The 21,721-nt window shown below is 55.2% G+C and overlaps 1 protein-coding gene across 1 annotated transcript in view; it reads right to left on the reverse strand.

Moving 5' to 3' along the window:
* Nucleotides 1-21,721, reverse strand: part of RASA3 (RAS p21 protein activator 3) — a 120,024-nt gene that overhangs the window by 7,782 nt on the left and 90,521 nt on the right. The window contains exons 8-20 of the mRNA XM_037042097.1: nucleotides 18,022-18,098; nucleotides 15,306-15,410; nucleotides 13,547-13,703; nucleotides 13,025-13,173; nucleotides 11,971-12,085; nucleotides 11,096-11,170; nucleotides 10,172-10,295; nucleotides 8,820-8,926; nucleotides 7,856-7,933; nucleotides 6,390-6,467; nucleotides 5,239-5,312; nucleotides 3,964-4,070; nucleotides 3,266-3,348 (exon numbers count right to left, since the gene is read on the reverse strand). Of these exons, the coding sequence (XP_036897992.1) occupies nucleotides 3,266-3,348; nucleotides 3,964-4,070; nucleotides 5,239-5,312; nucleotides 6,390-6,467; nucleotides 7,856-7,933; nucleotides 8,820-8,926; nucleotides 10,172-10,295; nucleotides 11,096-11,170; nucleotides 11,971-12,085; nucleotides 13,025-13,173; nucleotides 13,547-13,703; nucleotides 15,306-15,410; nucleotides 18,022-18,098 (1,329 nt within the window). The remainder of the gene's footprint in view (nucleotides 1-3,265; nucleotides 3,349-3,963; nucleotides 4,071-5,238; nucleotides 5,313-6,389; nucleotides 6,468-7,855; nucleotides 7,934-8,819; nucleotides 8,927-10,171; nucleotides 10,296-11,095; nucleotides 11,171-11,970; nucleotides 12,086-13,024; nucleotides 13,174-13,546; nucleotides 13,704-15,305; nucleotides 15,411-18,021; nucleotides 18,099-21,721) is intronic.

The raw sequence follows: 21,721 nt of genomic DNA on the forward strand, positions 1-21,721 counted from the left end.
CACAGAGTGCAGGGGCTGAGTAAGGGTGAGGCCTGATCCGGGGCGGGCAGGTCCGTGCAGAAGCTCTGAACAGACAGTCCTGCAGCTGAGATCGGAGGACGGTGAAGAGTTAATCAAGCTGAGTGGGGAAAGCAGGGATGGAACATGCCCTGGGCAGCAGGGACAGTAGATGCCAAGGTCCTAGAGCATCTGGAGGGCCAGGTGCTCCCAGCAGGAGCAGGCCAGCTGCACAGAGAAATGGGGGCGGGAGGGGGTAAACAGGGGAGGTGGGCAGGCAGAGCTGGGAGGCTCTTGAAAGGCTTGTCAGAGGCATGAGGGAAGCCAGGAGTCAGGATGGCAAACAAAGATGACAACGGCCTCTCCCAAGGGGTGGGGGTGAGCACCGAGAGGAGGAAGGAACGGGAGTGATGGGCTCTGGGGAAAGCAGCTGTGCGTCACACACGCACCGCTGCACAGGCCTCACGCTGCACGGACCGGTGTGGGACTCTGGTGCCGTGGGCAGCAGAGCCTGTAGCAGGAGGTATTTTGCCCTGATTGTTCTGGCAGTCTGGGCCCTGCAATGGGGCTCGGAATACAGCAGACCTTCAAAAATGCATCTCAAGTGGAAAGGGCATTAACCTAGTGGTTAGCATCACAGGGAGGCTGGGTCTGAGGAAGGCAACAGTAGAAAACAGGCTGATGAACAAACAATGCTAAAATTAGGGAATTATTCTAAACCTAAATTAAAGGCCTGCCGGACCAAAACAGCTCACAGATGCTGCCAGGGCAGTTGCTACACTTGCACCCTTCCGTGGACGTCTGAGAATGCCGCCAGCTGAGGGCACAGCATTCCCAGACCCTGCCCCGACCCTGCAGAGGGTGGGGCACAGACATGCGACAGGAAGCCGTTTGCAAAGGAGGTGGGCTTTCCAGCTCTTGGAGCAGGTATGATGGTGTGAACATCTCTCCGGTCTGGGAAAACAACCCACACCTGCTTGCCCAAGAAAGGGCCTCACATAGTCCTGGGGAAGGACAAGGAATCGAGTTGAGAAAACAGGGCAGGGCAAGAAGAAGCTGCTGTCCACTGGCTGAGCACCCAAGGTACAGCTGCCTCCTCCGTCTGTCCAGCAGGCCAGGGAGCTGATCTCAGACCCACACAGAGATGTAAGCACTTGTGACCCTTCAGCCCTGGTCCAGCCAAAACAGATTCACGACGTCCCCCACAGACCCAGTGTGGCCTCAGGCACCTACTGAATACTGGACCACTGAGTTGTGCCAACAAGTGAGAGGCAGACGGACACGAGAGGAGAGGGAAGAGGATGGGATGGATCCCCTGTCCACTTCCAAGGGGCAGAGCCTGCCCTGAGGTCCTGTTCTGTAAACCGAGAACCTGGCATCTGTGGCAGAGCCTGCTGGGGAGGAAACGCCGCTGTGGGCACAGAGCAGCATGCACTGGGCTGGGCTGCTGTGAGGAAACGGCCACCCTCCCAGAACAACAAGACTCCAGCCCCTGGATAAAGTGGGGCCACGGGAGTCCTTACAGTCCTAACAAATCAGTGAGCCAGCCTTCCCCGGGGAAGAAGGAAGAGCTGCGCACAAGAGAAAGCCAACAAAGAACAGCAAGGGAAGGACAGAGCCCGAAAGCCATCGCAGATGGGGAAGAATCTGGGACCAGGACACGACACAGCTCGGTGCAGCCCCCACAAGCCACTGACCAACTGTGCGCCAAGCTCCCTGATGGGGCGCGCCAGGCGGTCCAGAGCGCCTCTGGGACTCCAGAAGGGACGCGTGACCCGAACACACCCAGCAGACTGCCTGACACACCCAAACTGAGGGACGTCCACAGAACTGGCCTGTCTGCTTCAAATGTGCCACCGCCACAAAACGGGGGCAAAGACTGAGGAATGTTCCAGAATAAGGAGATGACTGCAAAGTAACAGACCACATGGCCCTAGACTGCACGCCAGTGGGGAGAAAGCTGACAGTATTCAGAGTGTCACCAGAATAACTGGCAAAACTTAACCAGACTGCGGATTAGTGGCGCCAGGCCTCTGGCTGTAGTGACACTGAAAGACCCTGTGAACGCCCTTGTTTTCTGGAAACACTGAAGTATCTCTACGGTCCAGGAGAAACATGTGTACATCACACATGGAGAGCAATAAAGTGGGGAATGAAGGAATGCGCTCAGTAAACAGGACACTGGGTTAGGGGACACATATGGTCCTTGTCCTTGTCCTAGTCTTGTAACTTTCCTGTAAGTTCAAAATCAAATAAAAAATTTCAGAAAAACCCCTACATGGCCCCAGACTGTCCCTGTGTCCTCTAACAAAGAGTCCCAGGACCCCTGGAGCTGTAACAGTGGGAAGTCTTAACCCCACCCCACCCCCCACCGTTCTTAGCGTGTGGATGCACAGCATGTCTGTAAGAATCCTAGGAACTAAGTCAAAAGATACAAAACCCGACCTTCAGGCATCCCACCTCTGGGAGACATGCTGACCTTCAACCTTGGAGTCAGGGTGATGTGAAGCCAGGATGATGTGAAGTGAGGTTGACTAAACCAGGATGACGCACTCTGCACCATCACTCGCCTTATCTGAATGCACTGTGCTCGTCTGCACGTAGAGAACTTTGCAACCCCCTCCCTCGGTCTCTGTTCTGTTCCCCTCTCCCTCCTCATAAACGCCTCTGCCTCAGGGAGAGGCGGCGATGGGCTTTGTGACGTGAGTCCCCCATCTTCCAGGTGNTCAGGATGATGTGAAGCCAGGACGCTGTGAAGTGAGGTTGACTAAACCAGGATGACGCACTCTGCACCATCACTCGCCTTATCTGAATGCACTGTGCTCGTCTGCACGTAGAGAACTTTGCAACCCCTCCCTCGGTCTCTGTTCTGTTCCCCTCTCCCTCCTCATAAACACCTCTGCCTCAGGGAGAGGCGGCGATGGGCTTTGTGCCGTGAGTCCCCCATCTTCCAGGTGGCCAGCATCTGCAAATAAATCACTTTCCTTTCCATCAGCTCCCGCCGCCTCCTGAGTACTGGCTTTTGTAGCAGCAGGCAGCAGGACCTGCGTTCGGTCACAAAGCCACCAGGGAAGCCATCTTCCTGCAGGTTTTGCCTGCCCTGGCCGACCGGGCAGGGAGAGCCAGGCTGCTTTGCTCCAAGGTTCAGCAGCAGTCTCGTGAACACCCAGGTGGTGAGGGGTCCCCGAGAGGAGAAACGAGGGGCAGAGAGAAGTTGGAAGGAGAAGAGAGAGCCAGCCCCGGAAGAGGCTAGAGAGGGTGCACTCACATTCTTCATCTTGAAGGACTCCTCCTCCAGTCTCTCCACGGCCAGAATGTTCTCAATGGGAATGCTGTAGAGAGGCTGGTCTCCTGTGGCGACAGGGGCTAATGAGTGGGCAGGCCCAGACATCCATGCTGGGTTGAGGGGCAGCATTAGGGTGTCCCTTCTTCAGTGAGAAGCTGACAGACCATGGGCTTAAGGGGGCCAAGGGGGCGTGGTCTAAGAAGGGCTGGAAGTGGGTCCTTTGCATCCACAGAACAACTGAGCCTCCTGCACGTGCTCCCAACACCCACCACCTGTACCCATCACGACACTAAAGCCTCCTGTCTCACAGGGACCATGTCCCCACATTTTCGTGGGGACACTGTACTCACCACTCCATGATCTAAATCTGAGCCACCTCTGACCCAGGAGAACACAACCAAAGTAGGATGAGACCCTCGCTGCCCTCTGAGACCCTGCTTCCCCCATCTGGAGGTGTGGGACCAGCCTGCACCGGCCTCACTCCCCACTGGGCCATGTCGTGGGCATCTGTCCCCTGGATCTCCTGTTTAAAGACACTGTGCACTCTGAGGAACATGCCATCCCTGCTCTCAGTGTCATCCCAGAGAAACAGATGGTAACCACACCTGGGGCTTAAACAAGACTCGGGTCCCTCGGAGCAAAGTTAAGTGAAAAGGAGAAAAGCCCATTTTTCTTGTTACCTTTGCTTTTCTGGTAGGTAAATTCATGGTTTGTCAGGCGAAACCACCTTTTCTTAAAATTCTTCATCCCGAAGCGTTTTCGGCCTTGGGCTCGCTTAATCATGAACCTGTGGCAAGCGGCACACGTTGGGGGGTTGAACATCCCATGGCTTGGGCAAGCTCCGCCAGCTCCTCGCCCCCCGCCCCTTGTCGTCCTGCACCCAAAGTCAAGCAACTTGCCACTTCCGTATCTGCGGTGCGTGACTCAGACTGTGGATTTTCAGCACCTTCTAATTTTATTTCCAAGTGATAGGATGGGAAAGTTCAAAGGCCTATGTCTCTACTTTAGGGAAGTTTAGCCCCCATGCTGGTGTTAACTTTAAATAACAAAGCAGTGAAGGTAGTGGGCTTATTAGATCTCCAACAAAGCCTCCGCCCCTTCTCACACCCCACATTGAAAGTACCGACCAGATGCTCTTAAAGAGAAGACGCTGGCAGCAGGCTCAGAGCCCAGCAGGTACGTCCTGCAACGCACAGGCCAGCGATGTGGGGCGCCTGCCCTCTGGCAGGTGCTATGCTTTAGTGTCCCCTGACAAACACTCAGGAAGGGCAGGCTGATGGAGGGGAAGGCAAGGCCTTGAACTCAGGTGTCACTGAGCCCACTGTGCACGAATACGTGACTCTTCGGGGTCATTCAGTCTCTTACCCCCCTTTCCTCTCAATGACATTTCTCCACCACAAATTCAGCAGAGAATAGGCACAGAGAATTGAACATAAACACCACATTTCGACATCCCCTCGGTGCAGTCTTGGGAGTTGAAGAATGGTGGACGGAGGCCATGCTTCTCCTGGGCCTCAACAGCCCCAAAGGGTCTGGGCTGCTTGTGACCTGGGAGACCACCAGCCCCGAGGGCACAGGTGCCCCACTTCACGGCTGAGACAAACTGGGAGCGCCCCACCACCTGCACTTCCCTCCAGCCTGCCCGGTAGCGCTAGCGAGCCTTACCCCTCCTTAAGCAGGATGGGCTGCTCCACACTCTTAGGGTCTCTTCTCCCAGAGGACGAGATCAAATCTAAGNACATCCCCTCGGTGCAGTCTTGGGGAGTTGAAGAATGGTGGACGGAGGCCATGCTTCTCCTGGGCCTCAACAGCCCCAAAGAGTCTGGGCTGCTTGTGACCTGGGAGACCACCAGCCCCGAGGGCACAGGTGCCCCACTTCACGGCTGAGACAAACTGGGAGCGCCCCACCACCTGCACTTCCCTCCAGCCTGCCCGGTAGCGCTAGCGAGCCTTACCCCTCCTTAAGCAGGATGGGCTGCTCCACACTCTTAGGGTCTCTTCTCCCAGAGGACGAGATCAAATCTAAGAACTGAAGCGGGAAAGAAACCGGATTATTAAAAGGGGAAATGGCAGCCTTGAATACATTCGCTCTCACGGGTAAGAGATACAGGATGCTTCGTGTCCCTGTCTGACACCAGGAGAGAGAGAAGAATCTAGGACGCAGGCTCCGGGGCAGTGGGCTCCTCTCTGAGAATCACGGGGACTGTGTGCTGGTCTCCACTGTGGCCAAGAAGCTTCCGCCCCAACCCCAACCTCCGCTGGCTCCTCCAGGGACAGCCCCGCTGCACCCCCACTGTTACTTGGCCTGAAAGGCTGCCAGGCTTCAGGTAACACCTGGCGGTCCCGCATTCTAACAGGTGAACCAAGACTGCACCTCCCATGGAATGTCAAGCAGCGCAGGCTCCCCTTCCTGGGCCCCCTCATCTCCCAAGAGCCCTCCCTGTGGTTTTGCTGTGGGGGCGGAGGGGGGCTCCCCACTCAATTCAACTGTCCCATGGCCTGTCTGGATTCCTCCCACCAACTGGTGGCTGCCCCTGGCTCCTCTCTGGTCCTTCCCCTCTAGGTCATGGTTTTTATGATTTCTGAGCAATAAGCATGCTGGCTTCTAAGTAGAAGAAAAAAGCTTTAGCACCAGAATAGTTTCTCCCCAAGCAGGGGTTTCTTCCCTAACTTTGGGTCTGGGGTCCCAGGGGTCCTAGGGCTCTGTGGCTCTGAGGTACAAGGAGCAGGTGGCTGGGAGTGGCAGGACACGGGAGTTTGTGGAACAAAAGGAGGAATCAGTTCACGAAGGTGTGATGCTCAGTCACTCAAAGAAAGAACTCAGACATGAAAATGGTGAGGATCCCCCAGTCACATTCCACAGAAGAGCAGTGTAGGAGGAGCCCACAGCAGCCAGGAGGGGGTGGGGGGTCCTGGCGCCCGGAGGGACGAGCGGGAGCCTGACTGCACAGGGACTGAACAGTCTCAACTATGTCAAATGGCGAATGGTCGATTTTATGTGATTCAAATTTAAACTCAATGTTTTTTTAAAAGCAACTCTGTTTCCTAAAAACAACATACAATGGGAGAGGGCACTGAGTCTGTGTTAACTGATGTTGGCACTTACGTTTTTTACTGCGTCTGCGTATTTCTGCTCATTGAAGAATTCATAAAATGCAGCCATGTAGGATTCCTTAAAGCTGGCCTAAAATGAAACAGCTCTCTTAACAAAGGCCTCTTGGCTCGTGTCCCAAACCTGAAAACTCCACAGGCACAGTTACCGTGGCTAAGCTAGGGAAGATGCTGGGGACACGGGGGCTGCCCCGGAAGTTCAGCCCGGTATAGCAGACAGCGGGAGGCTCAAACGTTCACAGGAGGCTAACTCCACTGATGTGGCGCTCGCAAAGGCTAACTGTTTTGGGCGGGTGTCTAACACCAGGGTTCTGGGCCCACAGTTTACACCGCACCCAGACACGGTCACTGTGGTGGAGCCTCATCTATGAGCTGAGGGGTACGGACGGGAATTGGGGCAAAGTGCAGGAACGCAGGAGGGGCCTTCCAACAGCCACTCCAGAGGCCCCACCCCACGGTGCACTGTTTCCATATTTAGGTCACTTTGCTATTTCTGGATGTGAAAATGAGGCAGGTTCTGTGCAGACCCCTGACCCAGCTGGTACCCATTTATGTGAGTTTCTGCCCAACAAAAACTGGGGTCGATTGATGGAAGGAAGCACTCAATGTGCGTCAGGCTGCCTGTGGGCCACCACACACCTTTTACTTTATTCTGACTCAGAAAGCCAAGCATTGGCCCCACAGGGCAGCTGCCTGCCTTCAGTGATGGGGCCCTGATTCACTCACGGCCCCACAGAGAACACAGTGAGGCAGGCTGGTGTGGCTTCTGTGGGTCGCTGCTTAAGCCTTTCCAGACAGAAGGGCAGGCTGCCCTGCAGCTGGGCCAGCCGGTCCGCGGTTGGGACCAGCCTTCAGCCCCACCCCTAGGGAGCTCCGGCAGCCTTAAAACTGCTTGTCACAGGCTCGTTCTTGGGGCCACGGAGCCTGGGGTTGACCCTGGGGATGCCTCCAGCACCCAAATCCAGTCTGAAGTGAGCAACAATGAAGGGGAGATACAGATTTGTCACCAGAAGGGGTAAAATGAGCATGAAGCCCAGGGACGGAAAGGGGCGTGCTGCTGGCTGTGTGTGGATGGGCCATCTGGGCCCCAGGCAACGACTGGACCTTCCCAAGACACAAACATCCTCAGATCCTCAAGGCCGAGGCCGTGGCCAGCTCACTGCAGCGGGGCTACGGCAGCTGCACTGTGGGGACTCGGTCTCTGAGTCCAGACCGAGTGGACGTGCTGGCCGTCCTACAGTGACAATAACATACAGGTGCCACCCTAATTTTCTCCCCCAAAACCTAAGTTTCACGGCTCCGAGGTGTAAAGAGGTCCTTGGCCAGTGCTGGAATGTTCTACCTTCTAAGCTGGTTGGTGGGGATGCTGGGCTGGTTCTCTTTTCTCTACCTTTGGAATCGCATTGAGCACACACTCTTTCTCTCCTGTCACAGACGAGAGGGTTAAGGTAAGTGACTTACAGACTTGGACTTGGACAAGCTGCCCAGAGTTTGAATAGTCTTCGAGATGAGCGTCAGCGTCCTAGACGTCTGCGGGTCCTGTCAGACAGGAAAGAAGCGCAAGTTTCATCTCATTTTCACGGGAATGTCGTGATCGAGCCCAGAACTACACCGCCGACAAAATGAATGGCACCACCTGAAAGCTGCATTGCACACGCGTGTTGCCTGTGAGCGAATCATAAACACGCAAACAACACTGGGTTCGGAAAAGTTCACGTAGACCCTTCTACTCTGTGCGGCCTAGGAGCTGCTGAAAATGCAGGATCTCTGGCCACCCCGGAGCCCACTTTTTCCGCCAAGTGCTGGGGGGCTCCCCAAATGGCAACGGGTGAAAGCCGCTAGAAATCGGCACTCAGGACCCAATGTGCAAAAAGAGCGTCTTGAACAAGGAGCATCCCTGTCCCGTTGTCGTCCCCAGTTCTGCATCTCCCAGGTCACCTGTCTTCCCGTCACCTGGTTTGGGAGTTTAATTTTAAACAAAACCAGGAATGGGCCCGTCACCCTCAAACCCCCTTGCTCAGGGTCTCTGCCCTGCACTGTCCCTGCCTGGCACTCTCCTTCCTCCTGCGTCACTAATGCCAGCTCAGTGAACGTTCAGAGCCTGGCACACAGTGAGTGTTCAACAAACATCTGTTGACTGGCCGAATAAATGACTGAATACACACAGGTAATAAATACTTAGTTCTTCCCCTGGCAGGAGGGAGAACCTAAGAGTAGCCAGCAGTTAAGACCTGGTCCCACCATCCATGTTTTAACAGACACAACTCAGAAGCACGACCTGCTCACTACCCGGTTACCCGGTTACCAGGCATGGCTGTCTCTGCCACTTCACACACCTGGAGAAGAGAGCATGGCCCGAGCCCAGCATCACCTGGCGGAGCAGGAAGACTGGTTTCCCAGCTTGGAAGGGCCGACGCTCACTTACTGTGTGGTGGGGTGTGAGCTGGAAGAGGTTGGGGGACAGGATGGCAGGAGCGAAGAACCTCAGGAAAATGAAGCTGCTCACAGCCGTGTACCTCACATCCAGGTCATCTGTAGCCAGGACACAGGGAGAGCCAACTCAGCAGGGCTCTCTGCAGACGATGGCAGAGGACCGAGCAAGGGGCTGCGACCCAAAGCCTCTGCTGCTCCCGAGGGTCTCCTGGAGGCATGGGGCTGGCCCGTAGTTCTCTCTGTGATTGCACTGCCTCTCTCCCTCTCTGTCCCCTGCTCACTGTTACTAAAAGCTCGACACTGTCTGCCAGTGGGGCTGTAACAGGCATGACCTGCTCACCAGGCCCTAGTGGCCTTGCAGGGAGGGGTAAGGCTCATTATTGGGTGGTTTACTCAGGATATGGTTTGTTTATTATTTATTTACTTCTGTCTTATTCCAAAAGGGCTCAGAGGCTTTGTGTGCTTGGTACTGCCCACGCCAAACTCTACAGATGCTTTTCGGTCCCAGAAGGAGCCCCGGCTCTCTGAAAGCCAGGTGGAAGCCAGGTGGAAGGCAGGGGCTGGGCCCCACTCAGGGGCAGAAGCTGTTCTGGGGCTATGAGGCTGACGTTTCAGCGGCTCTCCAAGGCAGCAGGTCACACCTGGGCTGACTCATGGGCTCCCAGGGATGGACAAAGTGGGTTAGGGACCGTGCCTGCTGGACCAGGCAGGGGCCAGGGACCAGGCGGCCCCTTCCTTAGCCTCCTAGGACCTGGTCCGAGCTGGTGAGTGCTGGACATCCAGGGCCTCAGGTAACCTGACCCCGCCCACCGGGGCTGGATGCCTCTGCTTTGCCATGGGAGCTCCAGGTGCAGCCCAAGGAATCAGCATAATTAAAAAGAGGGGGCTCACGCCTGGGACCCTGGCAGTGCCAACTCCCCAAAGGGCTCATCCTATCTTTCTTTCAATGCAGCTGGGCAGAGTCGGAGCACACAGCGCACCCAGCGGGCCGCCATGGACCGTGGTGAGAAACTGCCGGGACCACCTGGAAGGGCGGCTTCTCTAACTGCAGATGGGTTAACGCTGTGCCCCCAATAATCCGCTGCGACAAAACTCGGCCAGTCGCCTTCTGTCTGGGGCCGGACCCAGCTCGCCCAGGGACAAGTGCGGGCAGGGACTAGGAGTACAGCCCAGCAGGGCACAGGTGGAGAGGGCCCAGGCACCACACTGACATTGAGCCCTGGCCTAGCAGCACCGCTAGAACTGCCTTTCCAGGGACTGGGAAGCGCGCAGCAGAGGGAGGGAGCCCGGCCCAGGGCCTGCCGGTGCTTTCTGCTGGCACAAGCCGACCCACAGAGGACTCACCCTGGAAGCGCTTGGCAGCCGCCTCTCGGAGGGAAAAGAAAATGTCGCACATGACAGTTGGGCAGCTGACCCCCGACTTGGTGATGACGTTGAAGATGCGGTCGACGTACTGCCGCAGGTTCTCCTGCAACGAACGAGGTGTGGGCGGGGTACCCCAACAGTGCTTGTCTGGGCCCGACCCCCTCCCCAGGACCACCCCGGGAAGGGAGCTCGTCGGAGACCAGAAACCAGCTCGGGGCAGCCAAGGGGAGCCATGGCAGCAAAATGTGTACTTCCCATCACGACTGAAAAACCACCTCTACAACACACACTGAGTAGTTACAGCAATTCCTATGGTGCCAGTAATCGGAGTTCTGGGGTGTGGGGACAGCCACATCATGTCCCCTCCTCTATGCCCAACCTCATTAGCTAGACAGAGGACAAACTCACTGAAATGGAAGTTCCCGAAGGCCAGAACCCCGCCTCTTTGTGTGTGTGTGTGTGTTACGGCATGACAAAGACATAGCATAATCTGGATGGAGAAATCATAAAAAGACTACAACATTCGGGTGAAGTGTCAAAATTAGGGGTCTTTTCTGTTCCAAGAAACAGCTCTGGGAATAGCCTGGGGCTGCCAGGTGTGGGACCTGTTTGTTGAGAGGAGGGAAAAGATGGGCTGGGAAGACCCTTGAAGCTGGTGAGGCTGTCTCGAGAATGGGGCGGGCTTGGGGGCAGGGCATGGGAGATGACCGCCAATCATGGACCAGGACTGGTCACTTGACACCAGGTTAAAGTCAACTTTTGCACCTCAGGTCCCTGCCGGTGCCCTCGCAATGCCTGTCCCACACCACCCTGACACAGTGTCCACAGTGGCCACGTGCCAAAGATCCTCAAGACAGGTGACTGTCTCTGGGAAGTGCCGGCAACTAAACCCAAACCCCTTACCATGTTGTTTTCAAGGTTTTCTCCATCCTTTAACTTCACAGGGTCGATTTCACAGGGTTTATGGCTCTGGCATATCTGGAAAGAGCATTACGAGGAGGAGTGAGGCAGACCCTAGGACCACAGGTGGGGTGGTGGTCAGTGGTGGCAGGTTCAGGGACAGTGTGAGCCTTGTTCAAAACACAGCTGCCCACAGCTAGCTCCCTACTCGGCCACGAGGAGGCGAACAGAGGCTGAAGACACCGGGCAGCACTTGAGGTCAGTCTTGGAAGGCACAGGACTTTCTTGAAGACCATTACCTCACACGGGATCAGGCACCATGAAGCCCAACAATGATTTTACTTCAAAGTGCAGCCAGGATCTTGCACAGCCAAACCAGAATGCTATTTTAGATTCTCTCCCATGGCAAAGGGCCTGTTTTTGATGAAACTGTTCCGGAGGCAACGCCCATCCAGGTGCCCCATGCAGGGGCCTGGGAAGAAAAGCTGAGTCATTTGGAAAGGAAGCGTGTGGCTCCTCGGACCGTGTCTGACTACAGTGAGATGGGGATGGCCCCACAGCTGCAGAGGCCTCACGAGTTCGGGGACAGCCAGTGCCTATGGGGAAGCAGTGTCATGTATGGCCTTGTCTTTACAGTAACGGATTTCCTTCAGTGTTTGTCTAACTTGAGGGAAGGAAGGAGATTCTGAACTGCACCTGGAAGGCCCCTGCAGTGAGCCAGGAACGAGGCTGGCATCAGAGACAGCCCCTCGCTCCAGAAAGCCCCAACGCCCCGCATTCCGTGTGTGCCTGCCTGACTCTCCTGTGGAGAAGCGGGCTCCTGGGGGAATCTTCCACACACAGCCCGGGCACCCTGGGCCTGTGGGGCCCCGACCCACCTCCTCTATGGTGGGCTTCAGGGTGACGTGCAGGTAGTGCATCCCGGCCAGCTTCATCGTCTCGTCGATGCACTTGGATGTCAACGAGTTTCCTCGGAAAATGGTGTTAGGGTCCCTGGAAGACAGCATCGGGGTGCCCTTTGTCTCCTCGGCACAGCAAGGTGCAGACAGCAGCAGAACCCACGCTTGAGGGCAGCCCACTGGGTGCAGAAGCACGCTCGCCCCGAGCGCTGTCAGCTGTTCAAGGAGGAGCACGAGACCGAGACCGACCAAAGGCCTCACGGCAGGGGCTCCTGAGCCCCTGCCCTGCCTGTGCCAGGAGCCCAGCACACAAACAGTGGCCGGCACAACTCGGCAACAACAGCAGCACGCCCCCTGCCGTTAACCCATCCAAAGGAGCAGGAGCTCACGGTGCCTCCTCTTCTCGAGGCTCAATTTTTACAAACAAATGAACGCTCCTAAGGACCAAACCTGGGGTCAGTCAGCACAGGAGATCTGGCAGGGAAGTAAACTTCTTCTAACAGGTAATGCTGCTTATAACCTCTTTCAGCAAGGGTGTGTCTGGATGCTTCTGAACTAAGGAACCCAGGGAGTGACTCCTGGCTGGCCCTGGGGACTGGGGGACAAAGCAACCCAGTCCCCTTCTGTGGGTTTAACACTAAGGCAACCGGTGCCTCATTCACCTCCTTCTTCCCACAGGAGATGGGAAGGTGGCCCCTGAGTGGGTCTGGAACTGACGCTGGTAAACTCACGCTTCGACCTTCTAGAGTGACAAGCTCCAACTCTGAACACTAAAGCCTGTGCCACAAGGATCCCTCAGGGGCGAGGACCAGCAGGCTAGGCTGCACACCTCAGGGTTTCTTTCCAGGAGAAAAGGTACAACATAAAAACAGTGTCTCCCTGAAGGAAAGCCCGATCCTACGTGGTTTCCTTCAGCTGCCCCACCTTTGTGCTCTGGCATGTGCTGAGGGAGCCCTCCGCTGTCCGGGTGCCCCAGGCCCGACCCCTTGGGGCAACGTGGGGGGCCCTGGGCGGAGGCTGCAGTGGCACTCACTGTGTCCTGCGGACCTCGGCGTTGGCGATGGCGCTGATGAAAGGCACCACCCGGCCGCAGTGCAGGAGGAGTCGCACCAGCGGGATGGCTGCCTCCTGCTTTTCTCTGCACACCTCGCCCAGGATGTGGGCCGCGGACGCCGAGACAGGCTGCACAGAGACACAGCGTGAGCCGAGGGCCATGTCCAGAGCCACCCCATGACCCCTCCTCACCCAGCAAAGGGAGATGCAGATGTTCCTGGGCCCAGTAGAGGCCCAGGGGGCCAGGCTGCAGGGGAAGTCACCAACAGGGAGAGGCAGCCCAGGTGCTGGGCACCTGGACAGGGGTTAAGGGACGGTCAAGGGGCCACGGGGGTAGAAGGTGGATTTGGGTGCTGATCTGGGCAGGTATTGTGGGCAGGGGGCAGGGTGGCGGGTCCAGAGAGGGAGTGGATCTGGGTAAAGGAGGGCCAGGCAGGGACTCGTTAGGTGATGGGAGACAGGGGCAGGTCTTGGTTCACAGGTGCGCCTGGGACAAGAGTACCTCCACATCAGCAGACTTCAGCAGAAGGTCCCGAAGCGGGCTGTAGTAGTCGGAGGAGAAGACGTGGTCTTCCGTGTAAACTACATTCAACCGCAGGGACCCTAGGTCCCCCGGCTTCAGGCTCTTACTGCCATTGTCTCGGGGCTGTAGAAAGTACCTGGGTGCAGGACACAGGACAAGGGGGCGTGAGGCGGCAGCACCTCCCAGGGGCTGGTCCTCCTGTCAAGGGCTCTGTGTCGGGGTCTGAGGGAGGAGGGAGATCCAGGGAGATGCTGAAGGACACACCCCTGCAGGGCCCGTGCACCTGGGCGTTCCCCGTGGGATGTTTACTGTCGGGCTGATTCCACAGAGCCCCGGACAGAACTGATGATGGCAAAGTGGGAAGGATGGAAGAAAAGGAGAGGATGAGAGGTGGGAAAATGAGTGCAGCAGTTAAGAGAAATTCTGCAGTAAAATATTACCCATAGAGGCTAACATGACAACGGCTAGCAATCAGCAGAGCAACCTGGAAGTATTCTAAGAAACATGCAGTTGGAACCGTCAGTATTAGAGGGGACGGGGAGCTTGTGCTGGGGGGCAAGGCAGGCCACTGTGCGCATAGGCACACGGTCACTGTCGTGGTGTCTTCCAACAGGTCACTCTTCAGTCCTGCCCCATGTGGCCCTCAGAGCAGGGGACTCTGCCTGCCCTCAGTTTCCTGGCCAGGCACTTAGAGATTCGATGTGAGGAGAGCTTCCACTGGGCTGCCGGGGGAATGCCACATCCTCAGTTACAAGGCCAAGGGCTGCTCAGCTAAGCAATGCCTCCCAGCAGGAACCAGAACCCAGCTAGGGGCTGTGCTGCGCTCGTGGAATTAAAGACATAAATTTCACTGTCTCCTGGTGGTAAGAAACCACCACTGGGCACAGCACAAGTACCACCCACCTGGAGAGCCTGCAGACATGCAAGGCCACGGGGTGTGGTGTGTGGCATGTGGTGTGACATGAGGCACGTGGTGGGACATGTGTGGTGTGACCCACACCTCGTCCCCATCTTGCGTGTCTGCTAAGGGAGATGCGTGAAACAGAACCCCAGTGCCCAGAGTGTCTGCAGCCTCCCTGTGCTGACACGCACCGTGAACCAACGTGATTTACGAACCAAATGTGAAATAAAACAAGGGCCATTCCTTATGTCTAAATACAGGATAGCCTCAAGAAAATGAGAACACAGACACTGGAAGTGAAAGCTTAGTCTTCTGGGACATGTGAGTGAGGGTGAGGCATAGCTGCGGCCCCTCAATTTAGACATGCAGATTAAAGTGGAGATTTGCCCAGAGCTCGCAAAACCTTGCACACCTTCCTCATCAGGGACACTTCTGATGGCAGGCAAGGGTCCTCCCTGCCTACCCGCCACAGGGCAGGGCCTGGGACAGTGATGCTCCGAGGCGTGCCAGCCGCCTGTCCTCAGGAAGTGGCCCAGGTTGTCAGGCTTCCGAGCCCTTGCCCTTCTCTGTTTCAGGCTTCCAGCCACTGCTTATGACATCAGCGCCATCACCCGCACCAGGGCTCTCCCACCCGCCCTTTCTCACCTGAACCCGTCACCATGCTAGAGCCAGTAAAGACCACAGCAAAACGAGGGTGGGTGGCTAGGGAGGAAGCTGACCTGTGCCGTTGCGTTTGGGCTGTAGAGAGGCAGCTCTGAGTCGTTTCAACCGGTCCTTTTACCTCTGCCCCCCACCCACCGGCTCGCGGATGCCAGGCCAGGCGAGCGGTCAGCTCACCAGGCTTCGTAGGGGCTGGACTGCCGCAGCACTTTCAGCGGGATCCTGAGTTCTCCCAGGAACTCGTCTCCAAACTTCAAGTTGCTGGCGTTCCAGAGGTCAACTCTGAAAAACAAGTCAGTCCATGGGTCTTCCTGCGGAACGACCTAGGGCGGTGCAGCGCGGCCACCGGTGCTGTTTCTTTCCCCCCAAGAGGGTGTGGAGCAACATGGAGCCTTCAGCTCCAACAGGTCCGTCTGCACGGAGATCCGCACCGCCAGGGGGCGTCTCAGAGCTGAGGTCAGAGCGGGACTGACTCTGGAATGGAGACCCGCACTTCCGCGGGCTGTGGGGGAGGGGAGGAGGTGGAGGCAGAGCCCTTGGTCTGGTGTCTGGTGAGGGGCCTCCTTTCTTTCTTTTTAAGACTTTATTTATGTATCTTTAGAGGGGAAGGGAAGGAGAGAGGGAGAGAAATATCAGTGTATGTTTGCCTCTCGTGCATCCCCTGCTGGGAACTGGCCTGCAACCCAGGCATGTGCCCTGACTGGGAATCCAGCTGCGATCCTCTGGTTCACAGGCCGGCGCTCAATCCACTGAGCTACACCAGCCAGGGCAGGCCTCCTTTCTTTGTAACAAGAGCAAAGTGCTGTGCACGGAAGCCAGCAGTGTCCATTGCCTTTACCTGGCACAGGGCCCAGGGTAGCAGGACCTACTGTCCCCTCGGGGCTGGGCAATGCCTCAGACACAGCAGAAGTGCCACAGTCTCTGCAGGCTCAACACAGTGGACTGAATAAATGAAGTCTACTTCTGCTCAGGCTGTTGCCCAGAATGGTGCCCACAGGGGAATGACCAGGCTGCCCAATTTAACAGCCAGGACGCCCCCTACCTTTTGCCTCATGAAAGTGCACCTGGGGAGAAAAACTGCCTCTGACCCTTCCTTCTCCACCTGCACTCAGAACTCTACACTCAACATCTCTACGACCCTATTAGTGTGACTCATGACCTAAGGCCCGATACTCCCAGCAGAGAAAGGGAAACAGTGGCTAGCTGGTCACCACAGCCACAGCACAACTGACCGCCATCTTTGCGCAAAACCTGCGCTTACCTCGCTAGAGGGTCTGGTCACTCATCCTTTTTCCTTGGGTGGAATTCTTACTGTTTCCTCTGATTTGGGGACATAGCGACTGTCATGTGTGACAGACGAAGGTGGACAATGTTCCCAGGTACTAACCAGCAAACACTGCCTACACCCACAGTGAACAGTTCAACCAGCAGTCATTCCGTGAGCTGAAAATCTAAGACCCAGGGAAAATTCTAGGACTGTACCAGTCTGTCTGTTACCCCTGCAAGTCCGAGCAGGAGGAGGGACGTCACAGAAGGGAAAGGCTGTTCCACAGAAACACACACATGTTGAGACATGAAGATGAACAGTGTCCCATGCCATGATTCGTTCAGAATGACAAGCAGAAGGATCTCTAATCTGCCAAGCAACACCCTGGCAATACACAAACGAATCACCAGACAGTCTTTTCTTTTAATAAGAGACACATTTAAAAACATCTATGGCTTGTAGGCTTAGAAGAAAAACTAGGACTTGGCTCAAATTCAAAGCCCAGTCTTCCGTAAACACTTCTTTCCCTGAACAAAAACGGGGAGCTGCAGGTCAGAAGGCAGGTGGTGTGCAGCCAAGCCTCAGACAAGGGCTCCGGACCGCCTGTGGGCACCTTCTCAACTAAAAGTCACCTCGCCGCAGCTTCAGCGTTTTGAGAGGGAAGATTTAAACTACTGGGAAACACTTAAAACCGGGCTCAAACCAAGATCTGTGGGTGGAGGCCATGATCCCTCAGGACCTGAGCCCAGGAGAGGGACAAGGAGAGAGCCCCAGGATCCTGCACTCAGAAGAGGGAAGGGCCTTGGCCTGTACCCTGTACCTCAAAGGTCAGCCCCTATCTGGCCCGGAGGCCCCCCGTGGCTTGGTTATTGCTCAGAGGCCTGGAAAGCCACTGCAGGTTTGAGGGGGCACAAACCAGAGCACCCCCTAAATGAACACCTGTGGTATTTCGAGCCTCGCAGGCCTCAGAAAACCCTGGCCCTTAAGGAAAGTAGATTTAAACCATGTCAAATCAGGAGTATTCCTACACTTCTCCTGAACAGGGCTCGTCAAATCTCAGTGTGGTCGCCCGGGCCCAGGATGATGGGAAGGTGCACCTGGTCTACGGTTTGTCTCTCCCAGGGCACCTCATACCTGTGGGAGGCGCTGCAGGGGGTGGGGCTTCCCGCAGCCAGGGGAGATGGGAAGAAGGCCCCTGAGTGGATCTAAAACTGATGCTGGTGAACTCATGCTGCGATCTCCTAGGACAACAAGCTCCGACACTGCACACTAAAGCCTGTGTCACGAGGATCCCTAAGCTTTGAGGACCGGTGTGCTAGGCTGGGCAATGCCACTTGGCGGACAGAGGCACGCACATACTGGGTAGCACAAAGCCTTTGACCTTTGACTCTGAGAAGACATTGCAAAGTGAACTAAAAAACTGGGTTTTCAGCCACCGCTGCCCGAACATCTGCGATGATTATGACTGACTCCAGCTTCTGACATCCTCATGTTAAAATCACCAAGAGCATTAAAATTCCTTTCTATCCATTCCTGTTTTTAGAAACAAAACAAGAAAACGAGCAGAGGGGGGTGTTCAGACTGCAGCTGCCAAGCAGGAATCCCGAAACCCCGACTCTCGCTCACCGGATTTCAAGTTTGTCCACGTCCTCCTCCTCAAAGTCGAAGTGGGACTTGCGGCTGTAGCTGCAGGGTCTGGTCACCTGGTGGTGCAGAGGTGGGGAGAGCGAGTTAGATGGAGCGCCTGCCCTGGGCTGACCAGCTCAGGGGAGGAGGCTGTGCGCCCCCCTCACGGTGGACACTGCTCCACTCACTGTGACCGAGCAGAGGCTGCATGGGTGCTCCTGGGAGCTGTGGTGTGGGGCTGTGCCACGTCCGATGCTAACCAGGTCGGCTGACACAGTCACGTCCTGGGGATGCCACGTCCAATGCTAACCAGGTCGGCTGACACAGTCACGGCTTGGGGACAAAGGCTTCACAGAAGCATTTTCTAGCCATGTCGGTTGACACAGTCACGACTTGGAGGTGACGGCTTCACAGAAGCGTTTTCCAGCAGGACGGACGTGGCATTAATGAATATATGGTGTTGCTTTTATTCTTACTGTTTCTTAGTATTCTAACCTTTACACTTCTGATAATTTGGAATCTCCTAGAATTAATGACCACTCTCAGAGAAAAAACAACAGTTGGCTCAAGTCCTAAGCAATATCACCCTGGCTGAATTAAGGCATCGTACTTTACTTATTTGTTCCTGTGAAAGCCACCCAAGAAAGAACAGTTCAGGGAAAAATATGTATTCCCACAGAACTGCCTCATAGAATAGCAAAAACCCCTTTAGAAAATAGCCCCTGATTGTCAAAGAGTTGTTAGAGTAACAGCCCCTCCTTTACCTTGAATAGGAATATATATCAATTAGAATTAGACAGGCATAAAAACAGAAGAAGCTGGTTAGCTATTACAAACTAAGCACTTAGAAACAACTACCAAGGAGTCAGAGTCCTCAGTATACAAAAAACATTTTAGACAGCAAGATAGATAGCTAAGTTAGATATTACAAAGGCTTATAGTGAATTTCCTAACCTCTGCTCGGTCTAAGCGTACCTGTTGCCAATGACTATTTCTGAGAACTTTAATAAACAATAAGACATTTAAACTGTATACATAGAACTATTTCAAATTGTCTGATTAATGGTTTTCCTGGTCAAAATAACTTTTGTTTAACATAACTGAAACTATGGGAACTTTCGTATTTTCCTGGTTACCTTTGTATTGATTTTTTCTGCTTAACTGATCATGCTGTACACCTGTAAATGTTAATCTATGCCAAAAATGAAAATATAAAAAATCAGCTTGTACTTGCAATAAACGGAACAGTGCTTCACCTGCCTTTGAGCTGTGTAGTTGCCTGTTACCCAGCGCTGACGCCTACTCTCACCTGAGGACCCTTAGATGGGCTGTGGCTGGACCGCGGCAGGGCTGCCCAGGGCACTTCCCACTAACTTCCACATAATCCTCGCAGCACCCAGAAGCACCCGGCCAGTTCCTCTCTCCTCCCAGCGTCTTCCTCTGATGGTCACCTCCACTCCCTGTGCCTCCAAGTTGCTCCTCCCCAGCTTTCCCATCTCACTGCCTCCACCTGTTGCCTCCAGCTTATTGGCAACCTGTCCTTGTACTGCCCAAGCAGGGCTCCCACCAGCCACAGCCAAGCTGGCCTTGCCTCATCTGCCTCTGGTTAAAACTTCTAAAGGCTGCCCAGGGACCCCCACTTGTCTTCCTCTCCCAGCACACGAGGATCTTTCTACAACCTGTACCCCTGTGCATCTCACAACTGACTCCGTTCCTCACCGTGGCCCATGCTAGGAAGCCCACAGGTATCCCTGAAATGCCACCTCCTCCAGGAAGCCCCCCTGGCATGGCTCACAATACTAAGATAAGGTGTCTGGCTTCCAGTGGGATGGCTACAGAGGCTGGTCTGTTTTATCCTCTGTCTTATTCCCACCTACCACCTAACATATCTATTAAGTGAATGAAGATGGCTCTTAAGAATTTTAAATAATTTCATTTAGGTATTTAAGGGTTTTTAGGGTGAGTCTGGTTGTTATTCTGGAAGAACATGGTCTGGAGGCTACCTCCTGTTGAAATTCCTGCAGGAGGCTGCCTGACAGCCCCAAGCCCACTGCCAGCCGCCAGGCCCCAGGGTCCCCCCTGCCAGGGGCTCAGCCGCATGTTGTTTGCCAGGGAGGCAAAAAGGAGAGGAGGAATCCAATGAGTGGGGCTGTGCTGCTAAGCAGGGTGAGGCCTTTCACTCAGAGGACATAAGCTCCAAGGAAAAGCATATTCCAAAGACCCTGCGGCTGCGAGCGAGACTGAGCGAGTGAGACTGATATCCGAGGTGCCCTAACCAGCAGCGCTGAGGGCCCAGGTCTCTGCCTTCCCTGCAGCCTGCAGCCTTTGGTCCTCTCGACTCTGTTCAATCATATCCTGGGCTCGTTAACGTTAATGTAGCGAACCAAGACCTGCGAATTTTAGAGTACACGACATAGCAAACACGCACCACTCCTCACGGGAGTGGAATCGTGCAAAAGTGGCTGCTGCTGTTAGAGTGAAGCGTGTCACCACGTGAGGTCTCTGCCTGCCTGTGTGTTGTGCCCAGACCAGAAGTCTGGGAGGCGCTGGTCTGAGCCATTCTAGGCAGCCTAGACATGGAGGCCGCTGCCACCTTTAATGCACGTTCACATTACAAACTGCACACTGCTGGCCGCAGACTTCAGCCCTGTCTGGGGAGGCACAGCAGGAGTCCCGCTTGAGGTCAGAGCGACTGCATTGGCTTCCTGACTTATCCTGAGTCGACTAAAAACCATTTTCTTCACCTGACTGTAAAGCCAGAGCTTGCCTCCAGGACACAGACGGGCTCTTCATCCACATCCTCGGGGTCCCATCTCCACACTCTTCCTCGCAGCCACCCCAGCAAGGCTAGCTGCTGGCCTTCTCTGGTTTAGAAACATGTGAGTTTCTAGATACCAGCTGGAAAAGGTCAGGCGTCTCTGCCCATGAGCCCCCAGTTCTAACTGACCTATCCAACTTCATTTTCCAAAATTTCTCGTTTTACCACGCCAACCTCACTCCACATTCTAGACAGTCTCCCGAACCCTCCCGAGGCTCCACAAATGCACATGCCCCTTCCCAGACTGCTCAGAGGTTGCAGCTCTGGGGAGGCTCGCCCCGCTTCACGGGCAGGACTGCTGGAGGCATTCGCTTTCTGTCCCCCAAAGCCACTGACTTAACACTCACTGGACCAAGCGGGACACCCACTCACCTCAGTTCTCTTCTGCTGGCAGCAGGCTCCAGCAGGCAGGAGCGAAGGCCTCGGTCATCCTTACCTCCTCATGACCTGGTGCATAGTAACCATTCAAGAAACCTTTGCAGACGGACAGAGCATCTGCCTAAATATAGTCCACGTGGGCTGTCCTATCACTAAACCAGCTGCACTGCCCTGTGGCTCTGTTCTGGTCTTCAGCCCTCAGCACCCTTCATCGAACTACTTCCGGTGGGTCACGTTCTGAGAGGCGGCCGGGGCATCTGCGTCCAAATGTACTTCTTTGCTTCAAAACCCCCACTATTTCCGGTAAAACAAGCCCCCCTCCACTGCTCAGGGAAGACTGGGTGAAACAGGCCAAAGAACAAAAACCCCAAACCAAACAAACAATGTGAAAAAAACAGTCCTGATAATTTGGAAAGTATGAATTGGTCAGTATTCAGCTCAAAACTGAGTCATTCTGAAAGCAACAGACGGCCTTTCTTTCGAGGGAGGAGAGGCAAGTGCACC

Source organism: Sturnira hondurensis, unplaced genomic scaffold (assembly GCF_014824575.4).
Source record: "Sturnira hondurensis isolate 20B ecotype Veracruz unplaced genomic scaffold, ASM1482457v3 Scaffold0003681, whole genome shotgun sequence".
Taxonomy (NCBI): domain Eukaryota; kingdom Metazoa; phylum Chordata; class Mammalia; order Chiroptera; family Phyllostomidae; genus Sturnira; species Sturnira hondurensis.